Source organism: Salvelinus namaycush, chromosome 19 (assembly GCF_016432855.1).
Source record: "Salvelinus namaycush isolate Seneca chromosome 19, SaNama_1.0, whole genome shotgun sequence".
Taxonomy (NCBI): Eukaryota; Metazoa; Chordata; class Actinopteri; order Salmoniformes; family Salmonidae; genus Salvelinus; species Salvelinus namaycush.
The window spans coordinates 41927977-41944302 of record NC_052325.1 but is presented as its reverse complement, the minus strand read 5'-3'; the positions used below and the strand labels follow the sequence as shown (position 1 = coordinate 41944302).

The window sequence follows — 16326 nt, the reverse complement described above, 5'->3', positions numbered from 1 at the left end:
GCAGAGTGTAGCCTATAACATACAGCTCATCATAAAAACACCACGTCATTCTCCATTGCTCATGCACTGTAAAACATTTTGCGTTTCAGTTAAGCACAGAGACATCATACACTATAGGCATATCACTGCTTTGCATATGTTTCAGAAACGTCTATTTTCCACCTCAGACAGTATCATTTGTAGTGCCAGTTACCCCACCACACACACACCACTTCGATGAGATGATTAACGCCTGTACCTCAAGTATCTGTATAGTTCCATTCTACTTTGAGCATAACTGCAGGTAGACATTTGCATATCCAGTTTTCGTTGTATGAATGGCCAATAAACAGCCTGGTAAAGGCTTTCCCATGTAATCATTTCTGCTCTCATGTTTCCCTACAAAGTTCCAGTAAATATTTGTTTAAAGTTGGTGTAAGGAGACTTCACAGCCTGTATTCCCATGCTAGTGACAGTTCATGCTGCAGTTCCACCCTAAACCTCCAAAATGACACTTCCTCAACTTACTCTACAGAGCAGTTATTGGCTTTGTAAAATATGTACACACAATATTATTTTGCTATTCCCTGATGTCTCAAGCAAGTCTTCAATCTTTCAGTCGTTCACAGTGCAATCTATGTTCATATCATTTCATATCTGTTCTGTTTTATGGATAAACATGACTGGGACAAAATTACTTCACGAAAATTATTATTTGCCCTGTCTCAGCAACCTATAAAACTGTGTGGGATTCTCTCACAGATGCAAACAAATTGTGACTATTTCAATTCATTCTGACTATACAGCTATAAAAATCAACCTTCTCTTATCCTATTACATCACCTTGAGAGAATTATGTGTAAGATCAAATAGGCTCCGTTTTTTCCCCATGGGCTATTATTCTTTAGGTCTGTGGCTATCATAACACCCAGACAATTGTGTGTGTCTGCAGAAAAGCATGATTGCATTTGTGGTGCCTGTTCAACTGCTACCTGTTTCCTAAGTGGAGGACAAGTGTTGCCCTGTGGGCTGTGTGCTGTTTCAAATGACAGTTAAAGAGGTTGCTAATGAAATATGAAAATGCCTGGGGGTTGTTTCTCTTGTAACTGCCTGGCTTTACCTAAGCAGTGAGCACAGAGGCGGGGAGAAGGAGGGGGAGAACCCAGGGCTCTGCAGCACCTATCTGGGTGCGTCTGAAATGGCACCCTATTCTCTATATAGTGGACTACTTTTGTAGTCCACTATATAGGGAATAGAGTGCCATTTTGGAAGCACCCTGTCTTGGCCTCGGGTAAATCCTGCCTGTCTGTTGCGGTTCACTCTTGACGCAGAGCCAGAGCCATTCACAGAGCAGATGTCACCTGCATGAGCTGTCATGGCCTGTTCAAATTTGTCCTTAGGAGGATTTGTTTCTATAGCAGCAGAGAGGGGAAAAACACACAGGGAACATTTGGTGGTGGTCTGCGTCTGCTCACTCACTGACTATTCAAGTAGCAACTCACATTGAAGCAGAAAACGAGACCTGTCCATTTACAACCTTATAGCAAAAATAGATATTTCTGATTCACATTGGACAATAAAGTTGTATTGTATGCCACTTATCTTCTATTGAGTTGTGTCTCCTCAAGGCGATATTCTGAAGAAAGGTGCTATAAGTGAATATTTGCACATGTTGGGATCAGTGTCTGATCAGGTATGTGTATGGATATGTCCTTGGTTCAAACATACACTGAGTGTACAAAACATTTCCATGACATAGACTGATCAGGTGAATCCAGGTGAAAGGCATGATCCCTTGTGGATGTCACCTGTTAAATCCATTTCATTCAGTGTAGAAGGGGAGGAGACAGGTTAAAGAAGGCATTTTAAGCATTGAGACAATTGAGATATGGATTGTGTATGTGTGGTAATCAGAGGGTGAATGGGCAATACAAAATATTTAAGTGTCTTTGAACGGGGTATGGCAGTAGGTGCCAGGTGTACTTGTTTGAGTCAAGAACTGCAACGCTGCTGGTTTCCCCCCGCTCAATAGTTTCCTATGTGTATCAAGAATGGTCCACCACCCAAAGGACATCCAGCAACGTTGACACAACTGTGGGAAGCATTGGAGTCGACATGGGCCAGCATCCCTGTGGAATGCTTTTGACACCTTGTAGACTCCATACTCCGACTAATTGAGGCTGTTCTGAGGGCAAAAGGGGGTGCAACTCAATGTATATTCTTTAGCAATAACCATCCTATTTCTTTGTGTTTTTTTGAGTGGCTCACTTGAAAAAGAGAACTGGGTCTCAATGTTGACTCCCTGTATAAATAAAAATAAAATAAATACAAAATTAATTTGAAGGGTAACCTGAAACTATGAATCTGTGAGCAATAGCAGCATCACTTCCTGACAATACATCAATGCTTACGCAACCTTCCTGACTAAGTCAGATAGGCACAGGCTGGAGGGCTTTGTTACCATGGAGAAACTGGATCCTGAGAAACAGTCTGCCTCACTTACACCACACAGTTATCACACGTACACATGTTGCCCTATAGAGGGGTATTGATTGAAAAAGAAATTAAGGGGGATAATTGTGATAACTTAAGTTGTCTCTAGCCTGGTTCATCTCACATCACTCTATCGTTTATTAGCCGAAATGTGTAAGATACAATGAATGGATACGAGAAAATGCTGTGAGGGAGAAAAAAAACAGATGTTCAAACAATGTTGTTTGCTCTGGTTGCTGCCTGGTTGACTGGTTCTTCCAACCTGCACCTCAGCCAACTGTTTGCAGGTTGGCTACTCAGGATGGCAAACATGGTGCCAGCATTGCTAAATGAAGTGGTCAACCTGTCGAAGTGCAGTGGACCATAGATGGACATTTCTATGCGTTGTCTCTTTTTATCCAACAGAAATAATATATTAAATAGTATCTATAATATCTGAAATGAGATGTTATTTCTAAAATATAAAGATATTTGTAGCCAGAGACAAATTAATATAGACTAGCAAACACTTTTCCAATGCACAATAAGTAAATATTCATTGTTATTGTGAAAAGCATCTGATATGATCATATTTCACAGGTTCCATTTCATTTATAAACATAGAAATAGTACAACCGATCATTTAAAAGTTTCAGGAGCAATATCCCCTCTATCAGAGACCCGTGAGACCAGATCAGAAGAATAGACTAGCCTACTACTTTCCTACTACTACTGCAAAGGAGATAAAGATTCAAAGTAGAGTTCTGAGTTATGAGCCTTTACTGTAGGCCCTATGTGTCAGATGCAAATAGGGAGAGCTGAATTTCCAAGTGAAATTAGGCTTCTGCTGATGAGCTGACAAATCTAATCTCTCCAATGGGGGATCAAAGGCCAGCAGATGGGTGACTACTGCTCTGTCACCGTGTCCACCTGCCCCAGGGCAAACAAGGCCACACAGGTAAGAGAGAACAATGAACCCACCCCACTCAAAGTGGCTGCTGTACACACAAGAAATGAAGCATATAGGCACACACGTGGCCACACACGGAGACAACAGAAAAGGGTATAACTACCCTAAAAACACATTACAGAGGACTCATCCAAGTCTGAAGTCTGATTACTTTCAACCTACCACAGCTTTGGGGTCAATTCCATTTCAATCCAGTCAATTCAGGAAGTAAACTGAAATTCAGATTGTCCAAGTCTCATTCCCAATCGGCACCCTATCCCTTAGTGCGCTACTTTTGACCAGGTTCTGGTCAAAAGTAGTGCACTATATAGGGCTCTGGTCAAAAGTTGTGCACTTTATAGGGAATAGGGTGGCATTTGGGACGTCGCACAAGAGTTAGGCCAACAACCTCCTAAAGCCCTCACCTAGTGAATTTGTTCATGAAAATACAATACTATTATGCATACTGTATTCACAGACCTCTCTTTCTATTATAACGTCACCTGACCTGACCATATGTCTCTATGATATGTTGCCTCACTTCAAATGTGTCATCGTCATATTTACAGCCTATTATCATCAGTCACTGTAATGAACTGTTATGCCACAAGATGTCACTGCAGACAGGTATTATTGCAGTTGACTTACATGACTAGGTTCCATTTGTATTATTACACTAAGAATCCAGATCATGAAGTAACATTGCAATATCCAAGCGCCTTCTTAAATAAAATATGATACACATTTATAAGCCAACCATCCATATTGATGAGAAGATCCACAGATCCACATTCCACTTTGCATTCATAAGCTCCACAAAGGCACAGAAACAATTTGGACCCGTTGACAATTCAACAACTGAAAAACACTGAATACATAGAACAATCTGCATTGTAAATGGATGAGAATTGAGTGCTACAAGGAACATGTCAGAATCTTTTCTCACATTCCTTTCAATTAATATGACGAGAATAGATTTAGCGTGAAAAAAACAGGTATTAAGAAGGTTATACATTTAAAATTCTTTCTTTCAACCATATGAAGTATAAACATGATCCAACATTAAAGAATATTAATTATTCCTGAAAAGAAAATCTGTCTGTTTCTCATTTAGTTTCCAATGAGAGATGACAGTGGTGCCATGTTGGGTGCTGTGCAGTGGCATGGGTAGAGGCAACCATACATTGGTGCCCTTGTACCCACCTCTAGGGTTAATCTCCAAGAATGCTGCCATTATACCCAATTTCCAATCAAACTGTCGTGTCAGTGTGTTGCTATTGTGGCCGGTTCATCAGGCAGGCACAGGCTCTGGGTGCAATTTTGATGAGTCAGTGGATCTAAGCTTCCCACAATGGGCCTCTGGAGCCTCCACAATGGTGTGGACTAATGCACGCTTTCAGCCTGCCGCTGCTGAGTATGCAAGGCTTGTGCGAAAGCGGCAGTAAACGAGGGGCTTGGTAGTATAAAAACAGAAGTGGGGGCCTAGGACTCGACATTGTTACACTGGATCTGTTCCACCTCAGTACTCTGTAAGTATTCACACAACCTAGGTAATCTTATTCCTGTGCATCGGCGTACCAACCAGTGGGATTGATTACATCCAATATGGGAGATATATATTTGTATCTGATATTTCCCCAGTGCAAACTGAGAGCTCAACTCATTCAACATGGGTTGTTTGGTGCTTTGCACCTTGCTGAGGAATCAATGTTCACTTTCATGTATAGCTAGCTACCAGGGAACCCAGAGTGAAGCTCTCCGTTTTAGCCTAGTTTCCTCATCTCTGGTCTTCCTTGTCCCCCTTTGGTAGAGAGCAACCTCACGGTGGAAATAGCAACCATGAACACTCAGCAGATGGAGCAGATGGGCCAGTTCAAGATCACTGTCTGGGAGGAGGAGAACTTCCAGGGCAAGCGTTGCGAGTTCCTGCTGGAGTGTCAGAACATCATGGAGAGGGGATTCCAAAAGATCCGCTCCATCAAGGTCGAGAATGGACCGTAAGTCTCTCTTTGGATGTCTACACCAGCCTAACACAGAGGACCTGTACTACATTACTGGTAGAGTAGTAATGTAGTATTACTGTATTAGATCCACGATGTTGTTTGGTCAATCAATGGTTTTGAGGATTTTTAGCTCATATGTTGTGTTTGAGTCGAAAGGGAGAAATATGGTCATTGTAACATTCCTTTCTAGCCTTAGTTCCTCTCAGAAGCGAATGTATACTTGAATATTCTATTCTACATTGCAGTTGTACTGTACTGTTGTGAGCCTGCCCTCAGTTGATAAGCAAAGCTTGGTATGGCAATGCTACGTTTCGTTATCATTATCATGTCCACTCAACACTTGACAGCCTGATTTGGGCAATCTGTGTGCAATATAGTTTATGTATCATTTTTACATTGTTTGGACCAAATGTTATAGCTGAACGCAATACATGAGATAGTCGCTTTGTGCGCGTTATTAACCTTAAATGTAGCTCGTTGTTTTGTTTCTGTCAGTCAGTCAAAGTAGGCTACTGTTGTAATCTCCATTGAGTCCCAGCTGCCTGCCTTGTGTTCTGTTCAAGCGGCTGACTGGCGATCTGATAATGGTCCAAAGGCGCAGCATGTGGTGTTTGCTTTGGCCCTTTGTCCTGTAATCAACACAGCGCTCTGTGCCATGGGGCGTTGCACTTTTGTTAACTAACCTGACACTCTATTTTCTCTCTTTCTCTCTTTCTCTCTCATTCCCTCTTTCTCCCCTGCCTGTCGTTTAGCTGGGTGGGTTTTGAGTACCCTGAGTTCCAGGGACAGCAGTTCATCCTTGAGAAGGGAGACTACCCCCGTTACGAGGCTTGGAGCGGAAACAGCAGTTACAGAACCGAGCATATGCTTTCCTTCAGGCCTATTAAGTGTGCTGTAAGTTCCTCCCACACAAATGACATTTCAAGGATAAAGAAAAGCACCCATCTGAAGCATATTTAATAAAATTTATGTTTTATTAAAGGTTAATATATTCACATATGATGCGTGTGTTTATATTGTATCATAGTACCATCATACCACAATTCTCAAATCCATCTGTTTTGGATCTTTCCCAAATCTCTGAAATATGATGAGGCCATATGAAAACTAATCAAGTCTCCTGCACCTCTATCAACAGAACCACAGTGACAGCAAGGTGACTCTGTACGAGTGTGAAGACTTCCAGGGGCGCAAGTTCGAGATGTGCGATGACTACCCCTCTCTACAGGCTATGGGCTGGTGCAGCAAGGAGGTTCCCTCAATTAAAGTCAACTCCGGAGCGTAAGTCTTTTCTTATTTCTGTAACCTATATATGCTTTCGTTACAAACACTCTAGGCTCTGATACGTAAACTACAATGACAAAGACATAATCACCCATTACTTTCCAAGACGATTGGTTTTGTACATTTCACAACAGCTTAGGACTGCATCCGGTCACATATCACCTAGATAGCAGCCTCATCTATTTTGTGTGATAGAGTCCCATTAGAAAAATGATCAAGTGAATAACATGTGCCCTTCTCTTCACAGCTGGGTGGCCTATCAGTTCCCCGGTTACCGTGGCTACCAGTACATCCTGGAGAGAGACAGACACCAGGGAGAGTACAGACACTACAATGAGTACAGCACCCAGGCTCACACCAACCAGGTCCAGTCTATCCGCAGAATCCAGCACTAAGTCCACCCGACACTATCCTCCAGCGGCCACCATGTACTGACCATGCCATGTATTAAAATAGGCAATAAAGACTTTATTCAAACTACGGAAACAGAGTGCTTGTGGCAATTCCTTGCTTAAAAAAAAAAACGCACTCTTGATCAGGTCATATAGCTAGCTATCTATCTGTTTAAAGGCCCGTGGTAGAGTCTTAACAACCCATTGCCACAGCCGCTAGCTGTATACTCCAACACAAGTGAATCACATAGGCATTTCATGATATGACAAATACATCAATACATAAACCAGGGTAAATACCACCTTTCTGTTAGGATAGGATGTATATTGTTCTTGTCAGATTGTATCTTATTTCCAATAAATAAAAGCAAGAGATCACTATTGTTTCCACCATTTGTTATTGCAATGTTGTGTTTTGTAGTAGCCTACCATGAAGCCTATACAAAAAAGAGGGGTTGGGAGCTAAACTGGGGCGTCAAAGGATCACCTTTCTTTTACCGTGACAACAATCAAAAGAGCCATAAAATTGAACCAAATGAAATCGCCAATATATGCCACATACATGCCCCTGGAGGCAATGGATCGACCCCCAGTTACGACACTCACTTTTTCTGCTATATCCCTCTCTGCCCTAAAGGTAGGCTATCAATAAAACTTGAAAATACTTTCAAATATGTTTTTAAAAAAGAACAAAGAAATAAACAAAATGTTTCTGTGCTTGTGCCTTGAAAGTATATAGACACCCCTTCAAATGAGTGAATTCAGGTATTTCAGCCACACCCATTGCTGACAGGTGTATAAAATCGAGCACACAGCCATACAATCTTCATAGACAAACACAGGCAGTAGAATGGCCCATACTAAAGCGCTCAGTGACTTTCAACGTGGCACCGTCAAAGGATGCCACCTTTCCAACAAGTCAGTTCGTCAAATTTCTGCCCTGCTAGAGCTGCCCCGGCTAACTGTAAGTGCTGTTAATGTGAAGTGCAAACATGTAGGAGCAACAACGGCTTGTGTGGTAGGCCACACAAGCTCACAGAAATGGATCGCCAAGTCCTGAAGCGCATAGCACATAAAAATAATCTGTCCTTGGTTGCAACACTCACTACTGAGTTCCTAACTGCCTCTGGAAGCAACGTCAGTAGAATACCTGTTCACCGGGAGCTTCATGAAATGGGTTTCCATGGCCAAGCAGCCGCACATAAGCCTAAGATCACCACGAGCAATGCCAAGCGCCGGTTGGAGTGGTGTAAAGCTCACCGCCATTGGACTCTGGAGAAGTGGAAACGCGTTCTCTGGAGCGATGAATCACGCTTCACCATCTGGCAGTCCGACAGACGAATCTGGGTTTGGCAGATTCCAGGAGAACGCTACCTTCCCCAATGCATAGTGCCAACTGTAAAGTTTGGTGAAGGAGGAATAATGGTCTAGGGCTCTTTTTCATGGTTTGGGCTAGGCCCCTTAGTTCCAGTAAAGGGAAATCGTAACGCTATAGCATACAACAACAGTCTAGACGATTCTGTGCTTCCAACTTTGTGGCAACAGTTTGGGGAAGACCCTTTCCTGTTTCAGCATCACAATACCCCTGTGAACACAGCAAGGTCCATACAAAAATGGTTTGCCTAGATCGGTGTGGAAGAACTTGACTGGCCTGCACAGAGCCCTGACCTCAACCCCACCGAACACCTTTGGGATGAATTGGAACGCAGACTGCGAGCCAGGCCTAATTACCCAACATCAGTGCCCGACCTCACTAATGCTCTTGTGGCTGAATGGAAGCAAGTCCCCGCAGCTATTTTCCAACTTCTAGTGGAAAGACTTCCCAGAAGAGTGGAGGCTGTTATAGCAGCAAAGGGGGGACCAACTCCATATTAATGCCCATGATTTTGAAATGAGATGTTCGACGAGCAGAAGTCCACATAGTGTTGGCAACGTAGTGTATGTTTCACTCAACAACCATCATATGAATGAATGAAGGCAGAAGGCTCTTAATCTGAAATGAAGTAGGCTTCTCTCCAAACCTGGCCCAAGAGGCACTAACATGCAGCCAGACAATGTGAGTTGTCCAAGGTGCTGACCACTGCAGCCATGACAAACTCATTTAAGACCAAATAAACTATTTAAATTGGGGGATAGCCCCACTATGTAGGGTCAGGCTATCGTTGAGACTGCCATTGCATGATACTGCTAACACCTTTGCCAAGTTGTGTATAATATATGCATGTTTTCTTGAACCGGATTACATTTTAAATCACACTTGCCACATCCTTATTGAATGTTTGTTTGCTGTGTCGTCTGACAGTTCAGGTCCAGTACATTCAATTCCGCGTCAGCCTACACACCCAGAGACTTGCTCATGAACCGCAGACCGGTAAAAGACACAGGCCCACACCCAGTCCAGGATCTTTTAATAAATGTTCAACTATACACACCTTTCCCAAATACACATTTCTATCCCGACTGATTAAAACGGCCGCACAGTGCAGAGGAGCTTGGCAGTCGTTTCGGATGGTGGGGGAATATGTTAGGCCAGTGTTGCTTGTGTTTCAATCCCGAAAAACTGGTAAGTCCAACGATGAGTAAGAGAAGATATAAATAGTTTTTAGGTAGCCTAGCACTCTCTTTGCCTGTGAACGAGTTGGTAATTATTTTAAATGCAGGAGGCACTGCACTTGTCTTGGCTTCTCACCATCGATTTACTGTGCGCACATAGGAATGGTCTAATTTTGTAATCAGATGTATACAATTATATATGTATTTCTGTGGGATTGCTTTACAGTCAATAGACCTTATGTAAAGTGTTATTTAAGGGTGGAATCCTAATTTGAGATTCGTGCATTACTACCACCACTGACAATATGATTTATGCGCACAGGTGTCAAATTATGATTCGACCTGAAGTGTTTTAGAGCTTATCGTTTGTTTGAATTGACAAATATTTATTTGAAACTATAAGGACACTATAAGGACATCAAAACTGAAACTATAACTTGGAACACACCAGAATGGGCCAAAAATATTTCATTCAAACCTTTCGAAAATTATCTAGCATTCGAGGCTTGTTTTAAGTTGCCTGCGACCTGTTTAAAGACTCAGGCAGCTAAAGCAAGTCTGGGACGCCAGACACAACTCTTCTGAGAGCAGCAGCAGCGGAACGCGTGGAGGGAGAGGCGTGGTGGGGACGTGGAATATAATCGCCTACTTCATGAGTCATATAATAGCCTCGTTTAGCAGTCACATACATACTCTCTGGTCTCATATCGTTTGCTCCTGTTATCTTTGCCCCGGACAACTATTAGCTGTCATAACACATTTTCGTGAAAATATTACATTTGCATCAACGCATGTTGATTTACAAGAAATTGAATATGTTATGTTTATTATGTGCATTTAATTATTGTCCTGTGTTGTGATTAGAAATAGGTACTATTAAGTTGGTAAAAGTAGCATAAAACGTCTACAAAATCTACAATTTGCTTTACATTTTGCATGTCCATGGCATATGACAGCTAATAAAGTGTTTGCCTTAAATACTGTTTGGCTGTCATTCCCTTTTTATTACACTTACTCACTGAATATTTTCAAAGCTGATCTCATTAATGTTATCTACCCACAGTGTATTATTCTTCATATTCCTTAGGCTAGGACTAGGCCACTTTTATATGGATACAGTTATTGTATTTCAAGGAAAATCTTAATAAAGAGAAAGCATTATTATTTTAATAATAATAATAATAATTTCTTATTATTATACCGAGCCTCTGTATTATTAGGCCTATTATGATCATGATAATGGGTATGGTTCTGAGTATGATTATGATTCCTTTTATTATTATTATTAGGCCTATTGTTGTTATTATTATTTTTAGGCCTATTGTTGTTATTGATATGCTATTATTAGGCTAATGGGCTTTTGTGGATCATGGATGGGGTCTTGTGAGGTAGCTTGGACGCTCGTCCTCGCAGGATTGCTTTTGATTAATAGAGAATTGTTCTCTCGTGGCTTTACATCGATAAACATAATTTAAGATATCGTTTTAGATTTAGCCTCATTTCACTCCGATTGTATATAGCCTTATACCTATAAACATAAGGTCGGTGATACATTTTTCTTGTTTTCCCAGGTGCATTGAGGCGTGTTTTTAAGGTCAATATTATTTTCATACATGAAATAGGCCTCTGTGTTTGCAAAGAGGTAAAGAGGCGGAAAAGAGAGGGGATCTGAACTGGTTTTCCATGTCAAACACTTCAATTCTCCATAGAAACTCTGATCTTAACGCGGAAACTTTATTAAACCCTGATGGTGGATTGATAAGACCGAATTTCTCTCGGATCTTTTTATTGTGGAGACCGGGGAGAGATGACAGAGGCAAATTGCTCTTTTAATTAAAGCAATGCACCAGAGGAAATTGCTGTCTGAATATTGTCTCAGAGATGGGGTTTGTGACAGTTGCCTGGAAACTTCAATCTGTCCCACATTTATTCCAGATCACAGTTAGGAGATAAAGTTTAATAAAAATCTTTGCCCGAATGAAATCCAACCCTTTCTTGAACAACAGCTACAATGAGACAGAACTGCGGAGGAAACCTTATGTTTAACATGTATCTCTCAGGTTCGTGCTTTTGTACGTGACATTTGATATATTATTTATTTATGGGCTATTCAGATGAGGGAAATCGTCTTTATTCCTTGGGTAGTGATTCTGCTTCTAGCTAGCGATTGCTCTGCCTTTTCAATCTGTAACCCGTCTCCTCTTTTGTCGGAAATCGGATATCCTCTTTCCTGAACGCGTTTCCTGGCTTCAGCCGTAAAGCTTGGAGGAAGAAACCACAAATATTAGAAAACCGAGCATTAGTTAGAGACTAGATTATAAAATGAAACCATAGCTTTTAAAGGCTTTTTATAATATTTTCAATCTGAAGATAGCTATTTCAACGTGGAACAAGGATTTAGTTTACAGAATTTTCTAATGTTTTATTGTATTTTAACATAATTTGCAATGAATACTTATTTTACATTAATATATGCTATATTTTCTAATAATATTGGTTTAATAACATATTTATTTGTGTTAATGACCGGACTATTGCAGATCCAACAGAAAATCTGTTGAAAGAAAGCAAAGGTGCATCCTGGAGTCCCATAAACACAGGAGTGCAAAAAGGTAAGAAATTGTTTAATTTGTATTTATTATATGCATCCCAACCCAGCATTATAGGCATTCAGAGCATTTTTATGAATTAATATAAGCTTTACCTTTTAATAATTGTAATAATCTACCGTCCATAGAAGCACTGCCATCGATTTGATTAGAGATAATTAATCACATGAAAGAAAATGATAACCCGATTAAAAAAGGGTTCTACAAGAGTGGACAATAAATACGTCATTGGGTTTTTTGTGAATTAGGCACAATTTTTTGGACAAATATTTTTCTTTCGTGCTTTTGTAATTGTAAGACATAGACATTGAGGAAATTTAACCAAATTGTTGTCCCAACTACTGATTGGTTATCGACATGTTTATTTGATGCGTAATTGGCCACTTATTTTGGAAATCAAGTTAAATACATTTTTTAAATAGCCTATCAAAGGATGAATGCTTATTTTGCTGTATTGTCACCGTCACAAATGTGTACTATTATGTGTTATTTTGAATAGGCAGTGGACAGATTCAGCTATGGCAGTTTCTCCTCGAGCTCCTGTCAGACAGCGCCAACATGTCCTGCATCGCCTGGGAAGGGACGAATGGAGAATTCAAGCTAATTGAACCAGATGAGGTGGCACGGCGATGGGGCGAGCGCAAAAGCAAGCCCAACATGAACTACGACAAACTCAGCCGCGCATTGCGCTACTACTATGACAAAAACATAATGACAAAGGTCCATGGGAAGCGATATGCTTACAAGTTCGACTTTCACGGGTTGGCTCAGGTTTGTCAACCCTCATCAACAGAGCAAGCTCTTTATAAATTCCAGAGTAATTTTGCCCCCATTCCCTTTTCAGGGATTTCAAAGCTAAACCTGGTTGGTCCAGGCGTCGGTTCGTCTGGATTCTCTTATTGGCCGGGGTCGCCACCGACTCTCTACCACAGTCACAACCTCCAACCCCCGGGTCCGTTTGGTTCTGTGTCTGCCTCGCACATCAGCTGCGTCAACAACATCAACAACCTGAATAATATCAATAACCACTACAATTGACTCCTATTAACTCTACCAATAATGTTGTTTAAAAAGGCCTAATCATAATTCACAATGGTAGCTGAAGGCTCGCCTTTTAAAATTAGGCCTCTGAATTATGAATTTCCCTGTACCAACATTTTAAAAAAATCCTAAATTAATGGGCCTATGGGAAAATCATGAAACATTTATGGAAAGTTTAATATTTAATCACATGCTTTTTATTTTTTTTATTTTTTTAGATATGAAGCCTATATCAAACAAAATCTAGATTAAGAACCATTTTCTTGCCTATTTTTCTCTTGTTGATAAGACATTACGAAAACTTTCTCGAACGTTGCAGATAGAAATACTACAAATAGACCCGACGTAATTTCCTTATTCTACATGTCAGAGACGCATGTTTTCGCTACCTGGACGTTGCAAAACGTTGCGTCTTGCTGAACGCATCCCTGGTGTCTGCAAGAGATTGTCTGGCTTCTAGCGCCACCAGGTGGATATTAATTGGGCATATAAATACTGATTTGATCTCAAATAAGCTTGCAGTGTACTTTTCAAAGTAGAGATATTACTGCGACTCTAAAAACATTATGGAGATAAAGATATATCGTCAATTTAAATAGCCTTTGTTGTGTAGATGTAGCCTACACAGGCAGTTTACAATGCAGTGCAGGTGTCTATTAGTTACGACAACAAAAGGGTTTGCCTTTTCGTTTTCATACGTTTCCCGTATAGCCTATTTTCACATTTGACACACAGATTCGACATTTTTATGCACGGAAATAAATACATAGATTGTTAGATTAACACTTAAAACCTCTTAGAAATTATCTTTGAAATTGTAGTCACATTTTTCCAAAAAGCTATATCCACCAATTTTTCACATTTGTGTTTTTCATCAGAAATGATTGCTTATGGGTACGTTAATTTATGTGTAAAATATTACTGTTCTCAGATTTTCTTGTCTATGATTATTATACTTTTTTTGCTAAATGTTATACATCCATTGTTCATATCCTGTAAAATATCAAATGTAGGCTAATTGTTTTACATACAGATCTCATATTACTGTATGAAAAAAAGTTGATTTAAAAAATATGTATATTGTGTTCTAAATGTATCATTTGTACATTTATTTATATATTTTTTTGTTACTTGTTACATTTGACTCTGTAAAACATAGCAGTACTACCTATTTCTCTGAGAGTGTGGCGCATATGTAGCATTTTGAAAAACACGTAATTATTTGTCTCTATGAAATGAAACCATCAAGTGATAGATTTTAAACAAATACATATCTGTCATTGAACAACCCCATGTCATGATTAGATAGTGAAAAAACCCACTAACCTCTTTAATCATTTGTTTAAACAATAAAAGCTAATTTACCAACATTTCTGAAAATGGGTAGGTCTATATAACGTTTTGGAATTAAACTCTTCACATGTACCTATTCCATTACATCTTATTCGTCGTCTTGTTGTTAGCCTACTGTAGCCTATAAAATGAACATGTTATTGAATAAATCGAGTGTCATTTGTACAGTGGTTGATTGTCATTTGTTAAGGTTTAAGCATGCATGCTATTAGGCCTATTGTAGCCTAGATTTGTGACATTTTGTGAACTTAGCATGTTATTTTACATGCATTTTATTTTTGCAGAATTATCACAGAATGTATGAAAATGTGCATAAGACCATCATTATCCTCATTAGAATTTGCAGATGATTTTTCCAAGGGCGCAACACATCTTTCGCTCTCAGCTTGGTTGATGATCTTATGGTGACGCATAATTAGGCCTACATTATTTTAAGCCACACAGGGGCGCGGCGTCATACTGTTTCCATAACATTTCTATAACATTTAAATGATCTTCATTTAAAAACATGACCCACTGTTCCATGTGCTATTCTGTTTTGAGGGAGAAACGTTTTGTGTTACTTTAAATCTAGACAAAAATGAAGTAGGGCTATTTCAAAATATGTTTTCACCTTCATTGCTGTGGATCAGGTCATTGGACACATTTACAGTGCCTTCAGAAAGCATTCACACCCCTTGACTTTTTCCACATTTTGTTTTGTTACAAAGCAGGATTATGATGGATTCAATTGTCATTTTTCTTGTCAAAAAACAACACAAAATACTCTGTAATGTTAAAAAAATTACGAAAAAACCCCACTAATCCTGTATGTCTTGATTAGATAAGTATTCAACCCCCTGAGTTAATACATGTTAGAATCATATTTGGCAGATGTGAGTCTCTCTGGGCAAGTCTCTAAGAGCTTTCCTCACCTGGATTGCATAACATTTGCCCATTATTTTTTTCAAAATTCTTCAAACTCTGTCAAATTGGTTGTTGATCATTGCTAGACAACCATTTCCAGGTCTTGCTATAGATTTTCAAGCAGATTTAAGTCAAAACTGTAACACGGCCAGTAAGGAAAATTCACTGTCTTCATGGTAATCAACTCCTGTCTAGATTTGGCCTTGTGTTTTAGGTTATTGTCCTGCTGAAAGCTGAATCTCCCAGTATCTGGTAGAAAGCAGACTGAACCAGATTTTCCTCTAGGATTTTGCTTGTGCTTAGATTCATTCCATTTCTTTTTTATCCCGAAAAACTCCCCAGTCCTTAACGATTACAAGCATACCCATAACATGATACAGCCACTATTATGCTTGAAAATATGGAGAGTGGTACTCAGTAATGTGTTTTATTGGATTTGCCCCCAAACATATCACTTTGTATTCAGGACAAAAAGTGAATTGCTTTGCCACATTATTTTGCAGTATTACTTTAGTGTCTTGTTGCAAACAGGATGCCTGTTTTGGAATATTTTTATTCTTTACAGGCTCCATTCTTTTCACTCTGTCATTTAGGTTATTATTGTGGAGTAACTACAGTATATTGATGGTATGGGTCTACATGCCTTCCATGTCAGATTGCTTGTATCTGGTAAAGAATTACTTCACATAGGCTCGTATGTAACCTAAACCTACATCTAGACATGCAGTGCTGTCATGCAAGTGGTTTGAGATCCAGAGAAACAACTATTCACTCATTGTCTGTGG

The 16326-nt window shown here is 39.8% G+C and overlaps 2 protein-coding genes across 2 annotated transcripts; both read left to right on the top strand.

Moving 5' to 3' along the window:
* Window positions 1-5239: 5239 nt before the first annotated feature.
* LOC120063854 (beta-crystallin A2-like) lies at window positions 5240-7082 on the top strand. Its single transcript, XM_039014172.1, has 4 exons — window positions 5240-5397; window positions 6156-6297; window positions 6542-6684; window positions 6935-7082. Exons 1-4 carry the CDS (start codon window positions 5240-5242, stop codon window positions 7080-7082), a joined length of 591 nt encoding a protein of 196 aa, XP_038870100.1.
* A 2487-nt stretch (window positions 7083-9569) lies between these two features.
* Window positions 9570-13311, top strand: LOC120063853 (protein FEV-like). Its single transcript, XM_039014170.1, has 3 exons — window positions 9570-9642; window positions 12173-12244; window positions 12741-13311. The coding sequence occupies exons 1-3, from the start codon at window positions 9588-9590 to the stop codon at window positions 13277-13279; spliced, it is 666 nt and encodes a 221-aa protein (XP_038870098.1). The 5' UTR covers window positions 9570-9587; the 3' UTR covers window positions 13280-13311.
* Window positions 13312-16326: the final 3015 nt, after the last annotated feature.